General features: G+C 31.8%; 2 protein-coding genes across 2 annotated transcripts; both read left to right on the plus strand.

Moving 5' to 3' along the window:
* The first annotated feature begins 8,209 nt into the window (after nucleotides 1-8,209).
* Nucleotides 8,210-12,714, plus strand: LOC107616448 (uncharacterized). Its single transcript, XM_016318407.1, has 9 exons — nucleotides 8,210-8,306; nucleotides 8,728-8,935; nucleotides 9,087-9,247; nucleotides 9,334-9,405; nucleotides 9,510-9,560; nucleotides 9,673-9,802; nucleotides 10,224-11,152; nucleotides 11,241-12,458; nucleotides 12,572-12,714. Exons 1-9 carry the CDS (start codon nucleotides 8,210-8,212, stop codon nucleotides 12,712-12,714), a joined length of 3,009 nt encoding a protein of 1,002 aa, XP_016173893.1.
* Nucleotides 12,715-12,720: 6 nt separating this feature from the next.
* LOC148546669 (uncharacterized) lies at nucleotides 12,721-14,102 on the plus strand. Its single transcript, XM_088499299.1, has 5 exons — nucleotides 12,721-12,993; nucleotides 13,075-13,215; nucleotides 13,332-13,449; nucleotides 13,562-13,857; nucleotides 13,977-14,102. The coding sequence occupies exons 1-5, from the start codon at nucleotides 12,721-12,723 to the stop codon at nucleotides 14,100-14,102; spliced, it is 954 nt and encodes a 317-aa protein (XP_088355425.1).
* Nucleotides 14,103-14,971: the final 869 nt, after the last annotated feature.

A 14,971-nucleotide genomic window follows, 5' to 3' on the forward strand; every position in this document is an offset into this window, starting at 1 on the left:
GATGCATGTTCTCATTGTAATTTCCTCTTCCTGCAACATAATTGTAACCAGACTCATAGCCAAAGGGGTGAGAGTTCATAGTAGTAAATAAAAATGAAAATAAAAGCAAATTCTAAATTAAAAGGTTATTTAAATTTTGAATTTGAAAATTAAATTTTGAAATTTGAAATTTGAAATTTTGAATTTGAAATTTGAATTTTGAAATTTGAATTTTAAATTTTTGAAATTTGGATTTTGAATTTTGAGATTTGAAATTTGAAAAATTTTTTAAAATTGAATTTTGAAAATTTTTAAATTTGAATTTTGAAATTTGATTTTTAAATTTTGAATTTTTTTAATTAAATAAGGAAAGAGAAAAATAATAAAATGACAACAAACTTAAAAATTTTTAGATCAAAACGAAGAAAACAACTAAGAACAACTTGAAGATCAAGATGAACACCAAGAAACATTTTTTTTGAAAAATTTTTAATAACTAAATAAAAACCAATAACCTCTTAATTTATGAAAAAAGCAAAAATAAAAATAAAAATAAAAATAAATAAACAAGCAAAAAGCAAATATTTACAATAACTAATAATAAGGCACATGTTTGCAATTCCCCGGCAACGGCGCCATTTTGAAGAACTGAAGATTGATGGTTTAGAGGTTATAGCAAACTCTCGTTGTAAGTATAGTTACTAAACCAAGCAATCAACCTTTCTTACAAACGTTTTGGTTGTCACAAGTAACAAACCCCTTTTAAATTGATAACCGAGTATTTATACCTCGGGTCGTCTTCTCAAGGAATTGCAGGGAGGTGTTCTTATTATTGGTTATGAGTTGTAAATTGGGGGTTTTGGATTAAGGTAAAAAGTTAGTCGAATGACAAGAAAGATAAAATAATAATAAAAATAAACTCTTGGCAAGGTATGAAGAACTGGAAGTCCTATCCTAGTTATCCTTATCAATTGTGATGAGAATTGGATTTTTCTCCCACTTTGTTAACCTCTAACTATGAAGGTAAGTTAAGTGGATGAATTAATCCTAAATTCCTCAGGTCCTAGTCTTTCCTTGGGAAAGGCTAGAGTTAGTGGAACTCGAATTAATTCTTGAAGAATTCCAATTTTCAGTCAACACCTCGAGTCTGATAACTCAAGAGTCTCCAATTATTTAACCAAAGCCAAAAGGGAAGATATCTAAATTAAATTAAAAACATTTATAAATGAAGCAAAGCAAAATTAAATATGAAAATACCTCGAATTGCATTCACAAAAGAACTTAAATCTGACATGAACATTCATAAACTAAATTAGGAAAATAAATAAAAAGAACATTGAACCTAGGATTGAGAGTCACTCCTAAAACTAAGAGAAGTCCTAAATCCTAATCCTAAGAGAGAGGAGAGAACCTCTCTCTCTAAAAACTACATCTACTCCTAAAATTGTGAATGTGAAAGCTTGTTGATGAATGGATGCATTCCTCCACTTTATAGCCTCTAATCTGTATTTTCTGAGCCGAGAACTGGGTCAGAAACAGCCCAGAATTCACTGGTTGCGAATTCAAACACGCTGATTTTCGTCACTGCGACGCGGCCGCATGGAGCATGCGGTCGCGTCGCCTAGCGTCAGGGAAACTATGGTATATTATATATCAAATCGAAGCCCTGGACGTTAGCTTTCCAATGCAACTGGAACCGCGTCGTTTGGACCTCTGTAGCTAAAGTTATAACCGTTTGAGTGCAGAGAGGTCAGACTGGACAGCTTAGCAATTTTTCTAACTTCTTGTATTCCTTCCACTTTTGCATGCTTCCTTTCCATCCTCTGAGCCATTCCTGCCCTGTAATCTCTGAAAACACTTAACACACATATCAAGGCATCTAATGGTGATAAGAGAGGATTAAACATAGGGAACTTAAGGCCAAAGAAGCATGTTTTCAATCAAAGCACATAATTAAAAAGGCAAATGTAAAACTATGCAAATAGTATGAATAAGTGGGTAAAGAGTTGATAAAATCCACTCAATTAAGCACAAGATAAACCATGAAATAGTGGTTTATCAGAAGTACAAGGATTTCTTTGGGGATATCATATTGCTATTTGATGAGAATGACAATCAAATTGAGTTGCGTATTATTAGAGGAGAATCAATTGCATATATTATTGATGGGATGCATAATATTATTAAACTATATGGTATTAAAAGTGGCGGTTCTTTGAAAATTGAATATATTACCCAAAAGTTCTTTTATGTTCTTAGGGTGAGGGATGACTTTGCCTTAAGAATGTTACCGTTAAAACGTAGTTACAAGTTTTCTTTGCATGTTACTGTATCTCTTAAGGCCATCGTTATTATTTTTTATGATGAAGAACAATTTTTTAAGCAGAATGATATAGCTGCTCACAAGAAAAAAAATCTGACAAGGATGGTAGTTCTTCTCAAGTGCCAACTCCCATTAAGGATAATGTATTAGAGCAGAACACACATTATATTCATGATCCGAATCATTCAAGTAACATTGGTAGCACTATGAAGCAAGCTTTTGAGTTTACTCCACTCTGCACCAATGATCCAGCTCATTCTATTGAGTCTTTGATTCCAATCAAATTTCATGATTTTTTTTTCCAAAGATTCTAATGATCGGGTTGTTTATCTCCCTAACCATCCTATATCTCATGCTGCATTGAACCGCCCTACATCTTTTGAGTTTCTCCCAAATCTCCAGCAATCCCAGTCGTTCGTTGTACAATTTATTGCTATACTTGATGTAAACGATATCCGTTTTGCCTCACTGGTAAGTTTTCATGCATTTTGTATATCAATATTTTTTTTTATCTCACTAAACATGTTGTTTGGTTAACATGTATTATTCTTTTCATCAGGCTTTACCTTCTGATTTTGCAAAGAATGCATTTCCTTCTCAATTTGATTATGTACGTTTACTTCAGAAGGGTGGATATGCTTACAATATGGTGCTGAGATGGTTTAAGGAAAAGGCTTATTATGAAGTTTTAATGACAAGGGCTTGGCGTGCATTCGTTAGGAACAACTTACTTAGTGTAGGTAGTGAAGTTAGATTCATTGTATCAACAGGGGATGAGAGAGTAATTTATGCAGAGATTTTAAAAAATTAAATTAGTAATTAGCATTAAGTCTTCTATTTAATTCCTAGATAGGTCTATTGTATTTATGCATGATTTCCTGTATTTAGTTTATGGCAAGTGGTTTAATCATGCACAAGTTTTATATTTTGATTAGATATGTAAGTACCATGTTAAGATGTTCATGGTACCTTAGTATCTAAAGATTGCTTTATTTTGTTGTAATCTACGACAACTATCTATCTCAACTTATAAATCCACCAATTTAGTATTTATGCTCATCTTCGGTATTTTATGAGTTTAGATGGTGTAATTTATAACTTTTTTATTATTAGTTTAGCTTTGAATCAGGTCCAGCTGCCTAATAATAATAGTATCTAATTAAAAAATGTTTTAATTGCAAATTTCCTTTGATAAGTTGTTGTCTTAATTTAGTTAATAAATCTGTGTCGATATTAAATTTTTCTTATGAAACCACACCTTAATTTGTTCTTTCGGATTCCTAATATAATTTCTTATTTTGGTTTTATTTAAGTAATAAATAACTGTACCATTTTTACTATGTGTCATACTTTGCAACTGCATAGCTTTAATATTTCTATATATCTTAATACTTTTTTTAATAATAATTTATTCATTTTTTATTTAAAATTAATTCCAATATTCTAAGAAATGGTTAGTCACATTTATGTTTCATTGTATTAACGAAATGCATCATGATTATGCTTTTTTATTTCTATGCACTAACTATTAGGTATGTGTTTGAATTAAAGTGTGCAAATTATAATTTGTATAAAATTAATTTTATAAACTTGATTTTGATAATTAGTGTTAACATGATTTATATTTGATAATTTTGTATCAAAATGGATTATAATAAAATGAATGTTGTTTGGATTATATTATTCAAAATTATGTTTAGACAAATTATTAAAGAAGACATAAATTTTATATCATTCAAATCTATATTATTTTAACACTCTTTAGCTATAATTTCTTTTGAAAAGAATTTAAATTTATGTATTGAAATGTAGTACTCTTTTGGTTATAATTTTTTAGTACTCTTCTTTAGTACTCTTATTGTATTTAATTATATCTTTTAAATAGAATTTATATTATAAAAGTTAACAATAATAAATAAAATATATACTAATTTAAGAACACAGTAAAAAATATACAAAGTCAAATAAAAAAAGGTTTTATCAAAAAAATATATTAATAAAAATGATGAAAAAAATTTATATATTGTATTTCATGTTCATTCCATCATGCATACATTTATACATGCCAAGGGAACTATATCTCCCTCTATGTAGTTCACTTTTTTTTTGCCACCTATATCTGTATTTACTTAGTTACACACGAAACTCATCTGCTGTATTTATTTGGCCATTTTTTTCAGCAGTCAAAAGCAATCATTGTTTTAGTTACAACAAATCAGTGCCTCTATTTTCATCAGATATTCATGCATGCTTTTCGATTTCATCAACTTCCTAGTTTCAGTTTGATTTCCTCGATATTTTTAATTTGAATATAAATCTCAAGATTATGTTTGGCCAGTTTTATTTATTTAACTTATTTATTTTAATTTATTTTTTTATATGTTTATCCCGATGGGGCCAGCAGAATTTGTGATGTTTAGCCATCAATTAGCCATCATCAATATTTTTAATGGTGTGAGATGAAATCTAATGGTGTAGGATTAATCATTTTTTCTTTGATGGTTAAGTGCTGGCCAAATTTCAACAAAAGTGCTGGCCCTCTAGACTTTCTCTTCTATAAATTGTGCAATGCTATATCGTTTTCTGCATTCTTCACTATATTTCCATTCCAAAAGGTTGCATTCCTATTCACTAATAGTTGGTAATTCTTCTCATCACATGGCTCTTACTTCTGAGATAACTCAAGGGAGGTCATTTTTCCTGGAGGTATCATCTGAGATGGTAAGAATATGTGATCATAAACTATTATCATATTTATTAATTTGTTTATGTCTTATTCAATGTAGATCTTTTTTTGTTCAACCCCTTATATCACCACACTTTGTTGCTAATTTATGCTAACAGGACATGAGTGAGCTTCCAGTCACTTTCTACAGAAGATTTCAAGATGAGTTATCATCTTTATTATCTTTCACTGACTGTGCTGGGAACGAGTTGGAAGTTTTGATTGAAAAAGGCCCCCGCATTGGAATTATTGTTAATGGTTATCGTAATTTTTCTTCCTTTTATGGCCTTAAACTTGGCGGTTGGCTTAAGATTTCATATGTAGGCTCTAACCAATTCATAATAAATGAGGCCCTTGATCACAACATGAAGGTTAAGAATTTTTCATATCCTCTATTCAAGGTTTTTCTAGATGTTAAACCAACTATAGGTTCTGATCATGTCATTGATATAACTGTTGATTCTTCTCATGTTAACTCTGTTCAGGTTAGAGACACATCCTACAAAACTCACACTCCATCCTCTAATCAAGTATCCATTTTTGGTGATAGCACCATCTCTGATTTTTCCGTTGATAATCAAAGGCATGTTCCATTAGAACTTTATCAACAAGTTCTTAATACATCACATGTTGTTAACTCATCTCAAGTTCATTCATCTTTTAATGACAACTTGTGCGACAGAGCTAACTACATTTTCAATCAAACACATTCCCATAAAGATTCTACTCAGGTTTCCTTTTTTTTGTAATGATAGGTAACCTAGCTCTTCTCATGATTTATTTAGGACTAGATGTCATAGTGTATTGAGAACCATACCTTTTTCTATGGAGGATTCTACCATGTCTCTTGGGAATGAGCTATCTAACTCATTCAATCAATGCCTGTCTGTGCATAATATGAATCCAGCTAATCATTCCCCCAGTCCCACCTCCTCCCTCACGAATTCCACCTCCTCCCTCACAAAGTTCATCTGTTGTTTATTCAATAGTTAAGGTCATATCTTCTTATCAAGCCCACCATTATACAATGGTTAGTTTCTTTACTTCATCTAAATACTTTACATTCATTAATTTCCTGCTTTGGCTGATTTTATAGTTGATCACTAATTTTAAATCTTTGTTCATCGTCCAGTTGCTTCCTGCTAGGTTTGCTAAAAGAGCATTTCCCAAGAAGTTTGATTTTGTTAATGTTGTTCAACCCTCTGGACACTCGATAAGGATGAAACTTCGATGGCATGATATTAGGCCCAACGAGGTGTTCCTCACAAAAGGATGGCACAGGTTTTCCAAGAACCATAAGCTGGTAGAAGGCAACGTGTTGCGTTTTAGTGTTTCCTCAATAGATGAGACAACCATGTCAATTAATATATTAAGTCTTTGAAGTACAATAGATGCTCAGTTAGTGGATTGGGTTTACTCTTAGTAATTTATTTGCAGTTATGCAATGTTATTGTTCAGTTAATATTATGTTATTGTATTCGCATTTAATTTCAGTCCATGTTATTTTAGAGAGCCTTTGTTAATTCTGTGTATGGATTTTGGTCATGTTAGTTGTTTATCTAATGGATATTTTGAATATAAATTTATATTAACGCTAGCATGTTCTACTATTTTGGTTTATATACTCATCCTAATTTATTTTGCTATAATTGTCTGTATAAACCATTTTATCCCTGAAGATCCAGTAGTTAATTCCATGACTAATATTAATTATTATTAGTCATAATCTTTAACCTTTTGTACCAATTTTATAATATTATTTTCAGTATAGTTCACAACTTAATTTTATTTATCTGCACAGCAATTAAACTGATTTGATTTCAATTTTTGAATTAGATTTCCTAAGTAAAAATGATTTTAAAATTATACATGCTTATCTATCATTTGTATAGTCTTGATTTGATTGTATATCAATCCTTAATATTTGCTGTTATTTTTTCTTATGCAAACACTTTAGATTAGTTAAATCTGTCAGTGTTTTAATCTTTTAACAACTTTTACTCTTATTATATTTACACCACAAAGTTAATTTTTATATGCTTTATCCACTTACATGTTTATTATGTTGTTTGATAGATATTCTATTTTTTTCTCTCTTTTTTTTTTTTCATTTATGCACATTATCTTGGTTACAGGAGTGGTATTAGTTTTTGCTTTATGTCAATTAAACTCCATTTTACTTTTTCCTTTGATCTTACCCATTTCCTGCCACATGTCACATCTTTCTACCGTTTTATTTTTTATTCATAGCTCTATAAGTGTTTTTTAGTTTTATACTTATATACCTTTTGAGACCAATATTTTTGTAGCCATATATGATTTCGCATTCAAATTCATTACATATGTATTAACCTGTGTTTTGCACCGTTATAGTAAAATACATTTTGTTACGTGTCTTCTTACATATGTTATAAATTTTCTTCCCTGCTTTAATTTTATTGGTTAATGGCATGCGCATAACAGCCTTTTTTTTTTCAAGGTAGTAGTATACTCAGAAAAAAATGCTCCTGTTTTAGTTCTTTTTAATATAATTTATATTATAAAAGTTAACAATAGTATATAAAATATATACTAATTTAAGAACACAGTAAAAAAATATACAAAGTAAAATAAAAAAAGGTTTTATAAAAAAATGTATTAATAAGAATTTTTAAAAAAATTTATATCAACATTGAGTACTAAAAATTCTATTAAAATAATACAATAATATACATCAGTGAATATAAAAAAAAATCTGAACAAAAATATTCATACTATTAATATGAAAAATAAATAAAAATAGATAAAAAATCAAAATTTAACAAAGAGTACATACAATAATATTAAAAAACTATTTATTTGTAAAGCATAACCATGTAAAAAAAAAGAGTTCTATGTGATCTTATTTAGTTTCACTTCATTAGCAAATACCCTGTTGCTTAGGCGGATGTGATTTTCTCATATTCGTGTTATTTGACTGCTTACTTTAATTTAATGATACACTAGATGTCTTTTTTTAGCTCTATAGTCCATAACATGTGTATTCTTCTTTTCTTCACTTCATCTTATGATTGTTGTTGATTTTATTTATTAAGATTTTCAATTTATCATCTCCTTTAGTTATCTTCCTACTTAACTTTCCTAACTATATTGATATATAATGTTGAAGCTAGTTAACGTAAAAGTTATCGATCTCATTAGAAATGGAAGAAGGAGATTACCAGATATCACCAAAGCTTGCAAGGGCAAATAGAATTTTTATAAGAAGGCAGAAGAGGGAATCAAATGTGGTATTTCAAGGTTATATAATCTACCTCTTATAAATTGTATCAAAAAACTGCATAGTAATTTTGATATTTTATATATTGTCCAAAATATACATCCATTGAATGCTATTTTTTTGATGTACAGAAGTTTCAAATAGAAGTATGTTACCACTCAAGAGACCTTCTGTCAATGGAAATGGATCTATGATGTCCCAAAATGAAAACATTCTACAAATGAGTAATGTATGTGCCAATGCATCAAGTTCAAATTTTTAGAATGCAACAACAACTCATGGTCTTGCGGTTTCTATCAATACTATAGAACACCACTGTCTAATATATCTAATGGTCAGCCTCTTTAAATTTCCATTTAAGTAGTTTTTAATGAAGGTCTTATTTTAAGTTTTTTATGCATTTAATTTTTATTACCTTCCCACATGTATACATTTTGCTAGCTCAACAAATTCATCCATCGAACAAGAGATCTGGTGTTCAAATTCATGAAAAGGAGAATACTATGTTGGATCAGATTGTTGTTTCCAATGATAGAGAAAAGGCGAAGCTTATTTCAAATTCATCTAGCAGTGATCCAGTTTCAGACATATGTGGTTTTAAATCTTCCTCTAAATTTAAGTATGGAACCAATGCAGAACCACGTTATAGGTATTTTGATGAATCTGATTTGTTTTTTTCTTAGTTCTTTTATGCTTTTACTTCCACGTTCTTCTTTAAATTTGTATTTTTTTTTGTCACTGCTCATTCACAACGCTATTGATTTAGGATTCATGTTTCTATTCATGCTTTAATTTATTAGGAATAAGTGTCCGTTGAACCCCTCGACAGAAACTTTGAAATCTGTTGCGTGTAGTACATGCAACATGTTTAATGAATCTCAATTAAACATTCATCATTCATCATCTAATTCAGTGGATATTTCTTCTATTCAAGAATATTCTAATGGTGAAGAATATGAAGGTCAAACATTATTTTTTTTATTTATTTACTTATATGGTATTTCTTTTTGGACATTTTACATATTAGTGAAATTTTTTTGTGTGCAGTAATCGATGGTTATGATGATATTGCCTTAGATGAGGATTTCGCCATAGAATCAGATGAGATGGATGTCAATAGTAAGTGATGGTTGGTTTCATTAGTGGCATTTATTATTGTATTATATATTTCAATTTAATTTCCTTCTTATATAGTTTAATCTATCTACCTATTTATTTGTCAGACCATTTTTACCAACATTTTGAGCAGGATGTTGTTGTCGTGCATGAGGAAGGTATGAAGATTAAATCTTAGAATTTTTTGACAGCTATGTGTGGCACCTTTTACATTTTTTCGTATTAATTTGTTTTTTGTTGTTGTGAAATTTCTATTCTATGTCGGTATAGAATACTGGGATGCTGGTGATCCTATTTATACATGTGTATTTTGCAATGCCAACATGTGGGATAAAAGAGGCTTAGTAGGACTAATGGCCATGCTAGACTGCATTTTGGTCTATGTTGTATGGATGGAAAGGTTGAATTGCCTGTTCTAAAGTTAGCACCTGAGATTTTACAAGATCTTCACTTTAAGGATGATGACATGTCGCAATACTTTAAGAAGAACATTCGATTATTCAACTCTATGTTTTCATTCACATCTATGGTTGGTAGAATAAACAATAGCATAAATAATGGAATTGCGCCACCCACATTCTTACTAAGTGGTCAGAATTACCATTGTGTCGGGAGTTTATTCCCTTCAGTGAATAATAGCCCAAAGTTTACACAGCTATATATTTATGATACAGATAATGAAGTAGAAAATTGAATTAATGCTGTTCGGTAAGTTTGCTTTTTTATTTTATTTTAAATTAAAAGTTGGAGGTTTATGCCACAAACATTTTTGTTTTGGTTTGTTGTTAATTTTTTATCTTTGTTGCAAAATTTTTTAAAAGGCAATCTGATTCTAGCAATGGTCTTGAAAGGGTCATTGTTGCTGAGCTAAAGAGTATGCTTGATCTCCATAATCCCTTGGCCAGTACATTTCGATATGCTCAAAAATGGTTTAAAGAATGCAATTCCCCTGATATAAGAATAAAGTTGATTAGGAGAAGAGATACTGATGGTAGGCGTTATAATCTACCAACTGCATCCGAGGTTGCGGTAATAGTCATTGGTGATATTGATGAGTCCTGTTTGGATAGGGATATAATAATTGAGTCACGCTCTAGCCAGCTTAAAAGAATTGATGTTCTTCACCCGCAGTACCTTACATTGCAGTATCCTTTACTGTTTCCGTATGCAGAAGATGGATACAAAATTGGAATTGAAACTTCCTATCAATATAATACTGATGGTTTGAAGAAGAGAAAAACTATTAGCATGAGGGAGTTTTTTTCATATCGGCTACAAATGCAGTCTCTCGATTCTCCTATTTTGTTGCATTCTGGTAGACTGTTTCAACAATTCTTAGTGGATGTATATACGATGGTTGAGGCTGAACAATTGAACTTTATAAGATTTAACCAACCAAAGTTAAGAGTTGAAAGGTATAAAGTCCTTCATGAGTCTTTGGTAAGCGGAGAAGCTGATGCTGTTGCAACTGGCCAGCGTATTATTCTGCCAAGCACTTTTACTGGTGGTCCAAGATACATGTTTAATAATTGCAAGGATGCATTTGCTATTTGCAAGTATGCTGGATATCCTAGCTTTTTTATAACAATTACTAGCAACGCTGAATGGGATGAGGTCAAGAGATTGCTTTCTGGAACAGGATTATCACCTCAGGATCGTCCTGATGTTGTTTCAAGGATATTCAAAATCAAGCTTAATAATCTAATCAGTGAATTTAAAAGTGGCATTCCTTTTGGCAAAATTGTTGGATGTAAGTATATTTTGTTTTTTATATGTTTTTGTTATTCATTAGTTAACATTCATGCTTCTTGAATCTATTATTTTTCATATTTTTGTAGATGTTTGCACGGTTGAATTTCAGAAGAGAGGATTACCTCATGCACACATATTGTTATTCATGCATCCTACAAACAAGCCAAAGTCTCCATCAGATATTGACAGGTTTATTTCTGCTGAGATACCTGATAGGCTCCGTAGACCAAGGTTATATGCCGCCGTAGAGAGATTCATGGTTCATGGGCCTTGCAGTCGACATAACAAAAATAGTCCGTGCATGGTAGATGGTCATTGTTCAAAATATTTTCCTAAGAAATTTAGGTCACGTACTGTTATTGATGAAGCTAGATTTCCAAAGTACAAGAGACCAGACAATGGTCGCACGATAACTAAGAGGAATGTTACCATTGATAATTCCTTCATTGTTCCATACAATCCGTATTTGTTGTTGGCATATGGTTGTCATATAAATGTCGAGCATACATGCCAAACTTCTGCCATCAAGTATCTGTTTAAATATGTGCACAAGGGCAATGATCGAGTAACTGCTTCTTTCTATCAGTCTTCTGTTGACTCATTCGCTGGACAGGTTGTGGATGAGATACGAAATTATTATGATTGCCATTATATATCATCATGTGAGGTAGCTTGGAGGATATTTGGTTATGATATTCAGATAAAGGAACCTGCAGCTATTAGGTTACCCTTTCACCTTCTTGAAGAGCATGCTGTTATCTTTAGAGATAATGACAATATTCAAGATATTCTCAATCGTGTAGATGGCAAGTTGACAAAATTATTAGCATGGTTCCTTGCTAATAGTTTATATCCTTTTGCCAGGTTGTTGACTTATAGTGAGTTCCCTAACAAGTTTGTATGGAGGGATGATGTTTGTATGTGGGTGCCACGAAAGCAAGGCTTTTCTATTGGTCGATTGACTCAAGTCCCGCGGGAAAATGGTGAAGATTATTACTTGAGACTTTTGCTTAACATACAGAAAGGATACACAAGTTTTGTTGACCTTAGAACTGTTGATGATGTTGTCTATGATACATTCAAGGAAGCATGTTATGCACTAGGAATTCTCCAAGATGACAAGGAATTTGTTGATGCTATATTGGAAGCAAGTTTGTGGGCATCAGGGTCTTATATTCGTGACCTTTTTGTTATTCTTCTTCTATCAAATAACTTTTCTCGTCCTGAATTTGTTTGGCAGTCATGTTACCAACAATTATCTGAAGACATCCTATATATTCATAGAAGAAATCACCGTTGTGAAGGTTGTTGTCATATTTCTCTCACTAAAGAGTGCATAATTATTTTTTTGCTATTGCATTTCTTATTTCATTTTAAGTAACTTCCATTACTTAGTTGTTTTATTTGTTGTTTGTAGAGCTACAATTATCAGATGAGCAGATATTGAATTTGACATTGGTTAACATTGAGAAAAGACTACAAGCAAATGGAAGATCTCTTAGAGAATTCTCTACACTGCCGTATCCTGATATGCAAAACATTGATGGTATTGATGATTGATTCTTAATGGATGAGATGAATTTTGATAGGAAATTACTACGTCAAGAGTTTAAGGATTCTTTGAAATATATTACTCACGAACAGAGGAATGCATATGATCGGATATTGAATGCTGTCACCATGGACCTTGGTGGATTTTACTTTGTTTATGGTTACAGTGGTATTGGGAAGACTTTTCTCTATCGCACGTTATCTACATCATTAAGGTGTAGTGGAAAAATAGTGCTAAATGTTGCATCAAGTGGTATTGCTTCACTATTACTCCCTAATGGACGCACTGTTCATTCTAGATTCAAGATTCCACTAAACATAAATTAGGATTCGGTTTGTAACATTAAACAAAGTTCTTCCCTTACTAAGCTTCTTGCTAGAGCCAGTTTGATTATATGGGATGAAGCTCTGATGCTTAACAAACACTGTTACGAGGCTTTAGACAAGTTATTGAAGGATATTCTTAGATTTGAGCAATCCTACAAACCTGACATGCCATTTGGAGGAAAGGTTGTTGTCCTAGGTGGTGACTTTAGGAAGATCCTTCCAGTCATACCTATGGGATCACGACAGGATATCGTGCAATTAGTTCATCATATCTATGGGATTACTGTAATGTACTAAAGCTACGCAGGAATATGCGTTTATCTTCTTCATCATGTTCTCAAGACAATTGCGAACATTTGGATTTTGCTAATTGGCTTATTCATATTGGAGATGGATTGGCTGGCGATTCTATAGATGGTGAGTCTGAAGTTTTGATCCCGAATGAGATTCTCATTGATGATACTGACACTGGTTTTGAAGAGTTCATACAGTTTGTCTATCCCATGTTGATATAACTTGACCAACACAGATTATTTCAAGGAACGATCAATTCTTGCTCCCACTCTAGAAGTTGTTAACGAGGTGAATAACAGTATAATGAGTCTTTTACCTGGCGATCAGAGGGTATATCTTAGTTCTGACTCTTTGTGTGTTGAAGAAGGTAACATGGAGTCTCAGTTAGACACATTTTCACCTGATGTGTTGAATGCTATTAATTGTTCAGGATTACCTAAGCACCAGCTATGCTTGAAAGAAGGTGTACCGGTCATGTTGCTAAAGAATATTGACCAATCTAGTGGTTTGTGTAATGGTATCAGGTTGCAGGTACGTCGTTTAGGTAATCATGTAATTGAGTGCATTGTATTGACTGGAGACAAAGCAGGTGGAGTTGTGCTTATTCCACGCATGAACATGATACCAAACAATGACACTCTGCCTTTTAGATTCCAAAGGAGGCAGTTTCCGTTAATTGTATCTTTTGCAATGACCATGAACAAGTCACAGGGTCAAACACTGGGCGTGGTTGGGTTGTATCTACCGACAACTCTATGTTGCTCTATCTAGAGTGAAATCAAAAAAATGTCTTAGAGTTCTAATTCAGAACAACGGTTCCATGCCCAGGGGTAATACTATAAATGTTGTATTTAGGGAAGTTTTTAACAATATAACTTGAATGGTATATCATATTTAGTGAGAATATTCTAGTTGTTTCATGCAACGACTTTAGTGAAAAGTGCTATATTTGATGTTGTAAAATAATTCGCATTCTTCGACATTTGTTTTCTTCTTCACCGACATTTCTTTTCTTCTTCAACTTCTTTTGTTAATCTATTCCCGTGCGTAGCACGGGTCCTTCCCTAGTCATGATGTATAGCCGAGTTATAACGGCGATATTACAAACTTTATTCAATCTAACAATCACTTCCCATTGAAGAAAAATATTAGTAGTCTTTGATTAATTATCTAGTTTGAGATTGGAATTAGGATGGCAGTAAAATTAGGTATATTTTTTTCTGTTATTTTATATATTATTAAGTTTTTTAAATTAAGATATATGATAAATATTGATGCCATTATATTGAAAATTTTAATTTTTCAAATTCCAAATTTCAAACAATTATAAATTCCTATATCTTCTTTGAGAAATTGGGTAATTTTGCTGATATTACCGTATGGTTTTAACTTTTAAGCGTTCCAATAATCCAATAACATAAGGTGTTATAAGCACTCACAAGCTATTCAGATCTACCACCGACAACAAAACTGGCCGATTGTTTTACCAACCCATGATTCCCATAGCAGACAAAGTTGACCCATGCTTAAATTCACACGTGAGTGAAACACTTGTGAGATCCTATATACTTATACCCTAATCCAAAGCAACCACATTGTCCAGCAAAAAGTTGAATTCACCAGCTTGATTCCCCCCAAATGGTGA

The sequence above is a fragment of the Arachis ipaensis genome, chromosome B9 (assembly GCF_059453495.1).
Source record: "Arachis ipaensis isolate K30076 ecotype BB chromosome B9, ASM5945349v1, whole genome shotgun sequence".
In the NCBI taxonomy this organism is placed as follows: domain Eukaryota; kingdom Viridiplantae; phylum Streptophyta; class Magnoliopsida; order Fabales; family Fabaceae; genus Arachis; species Arachis ipaensis.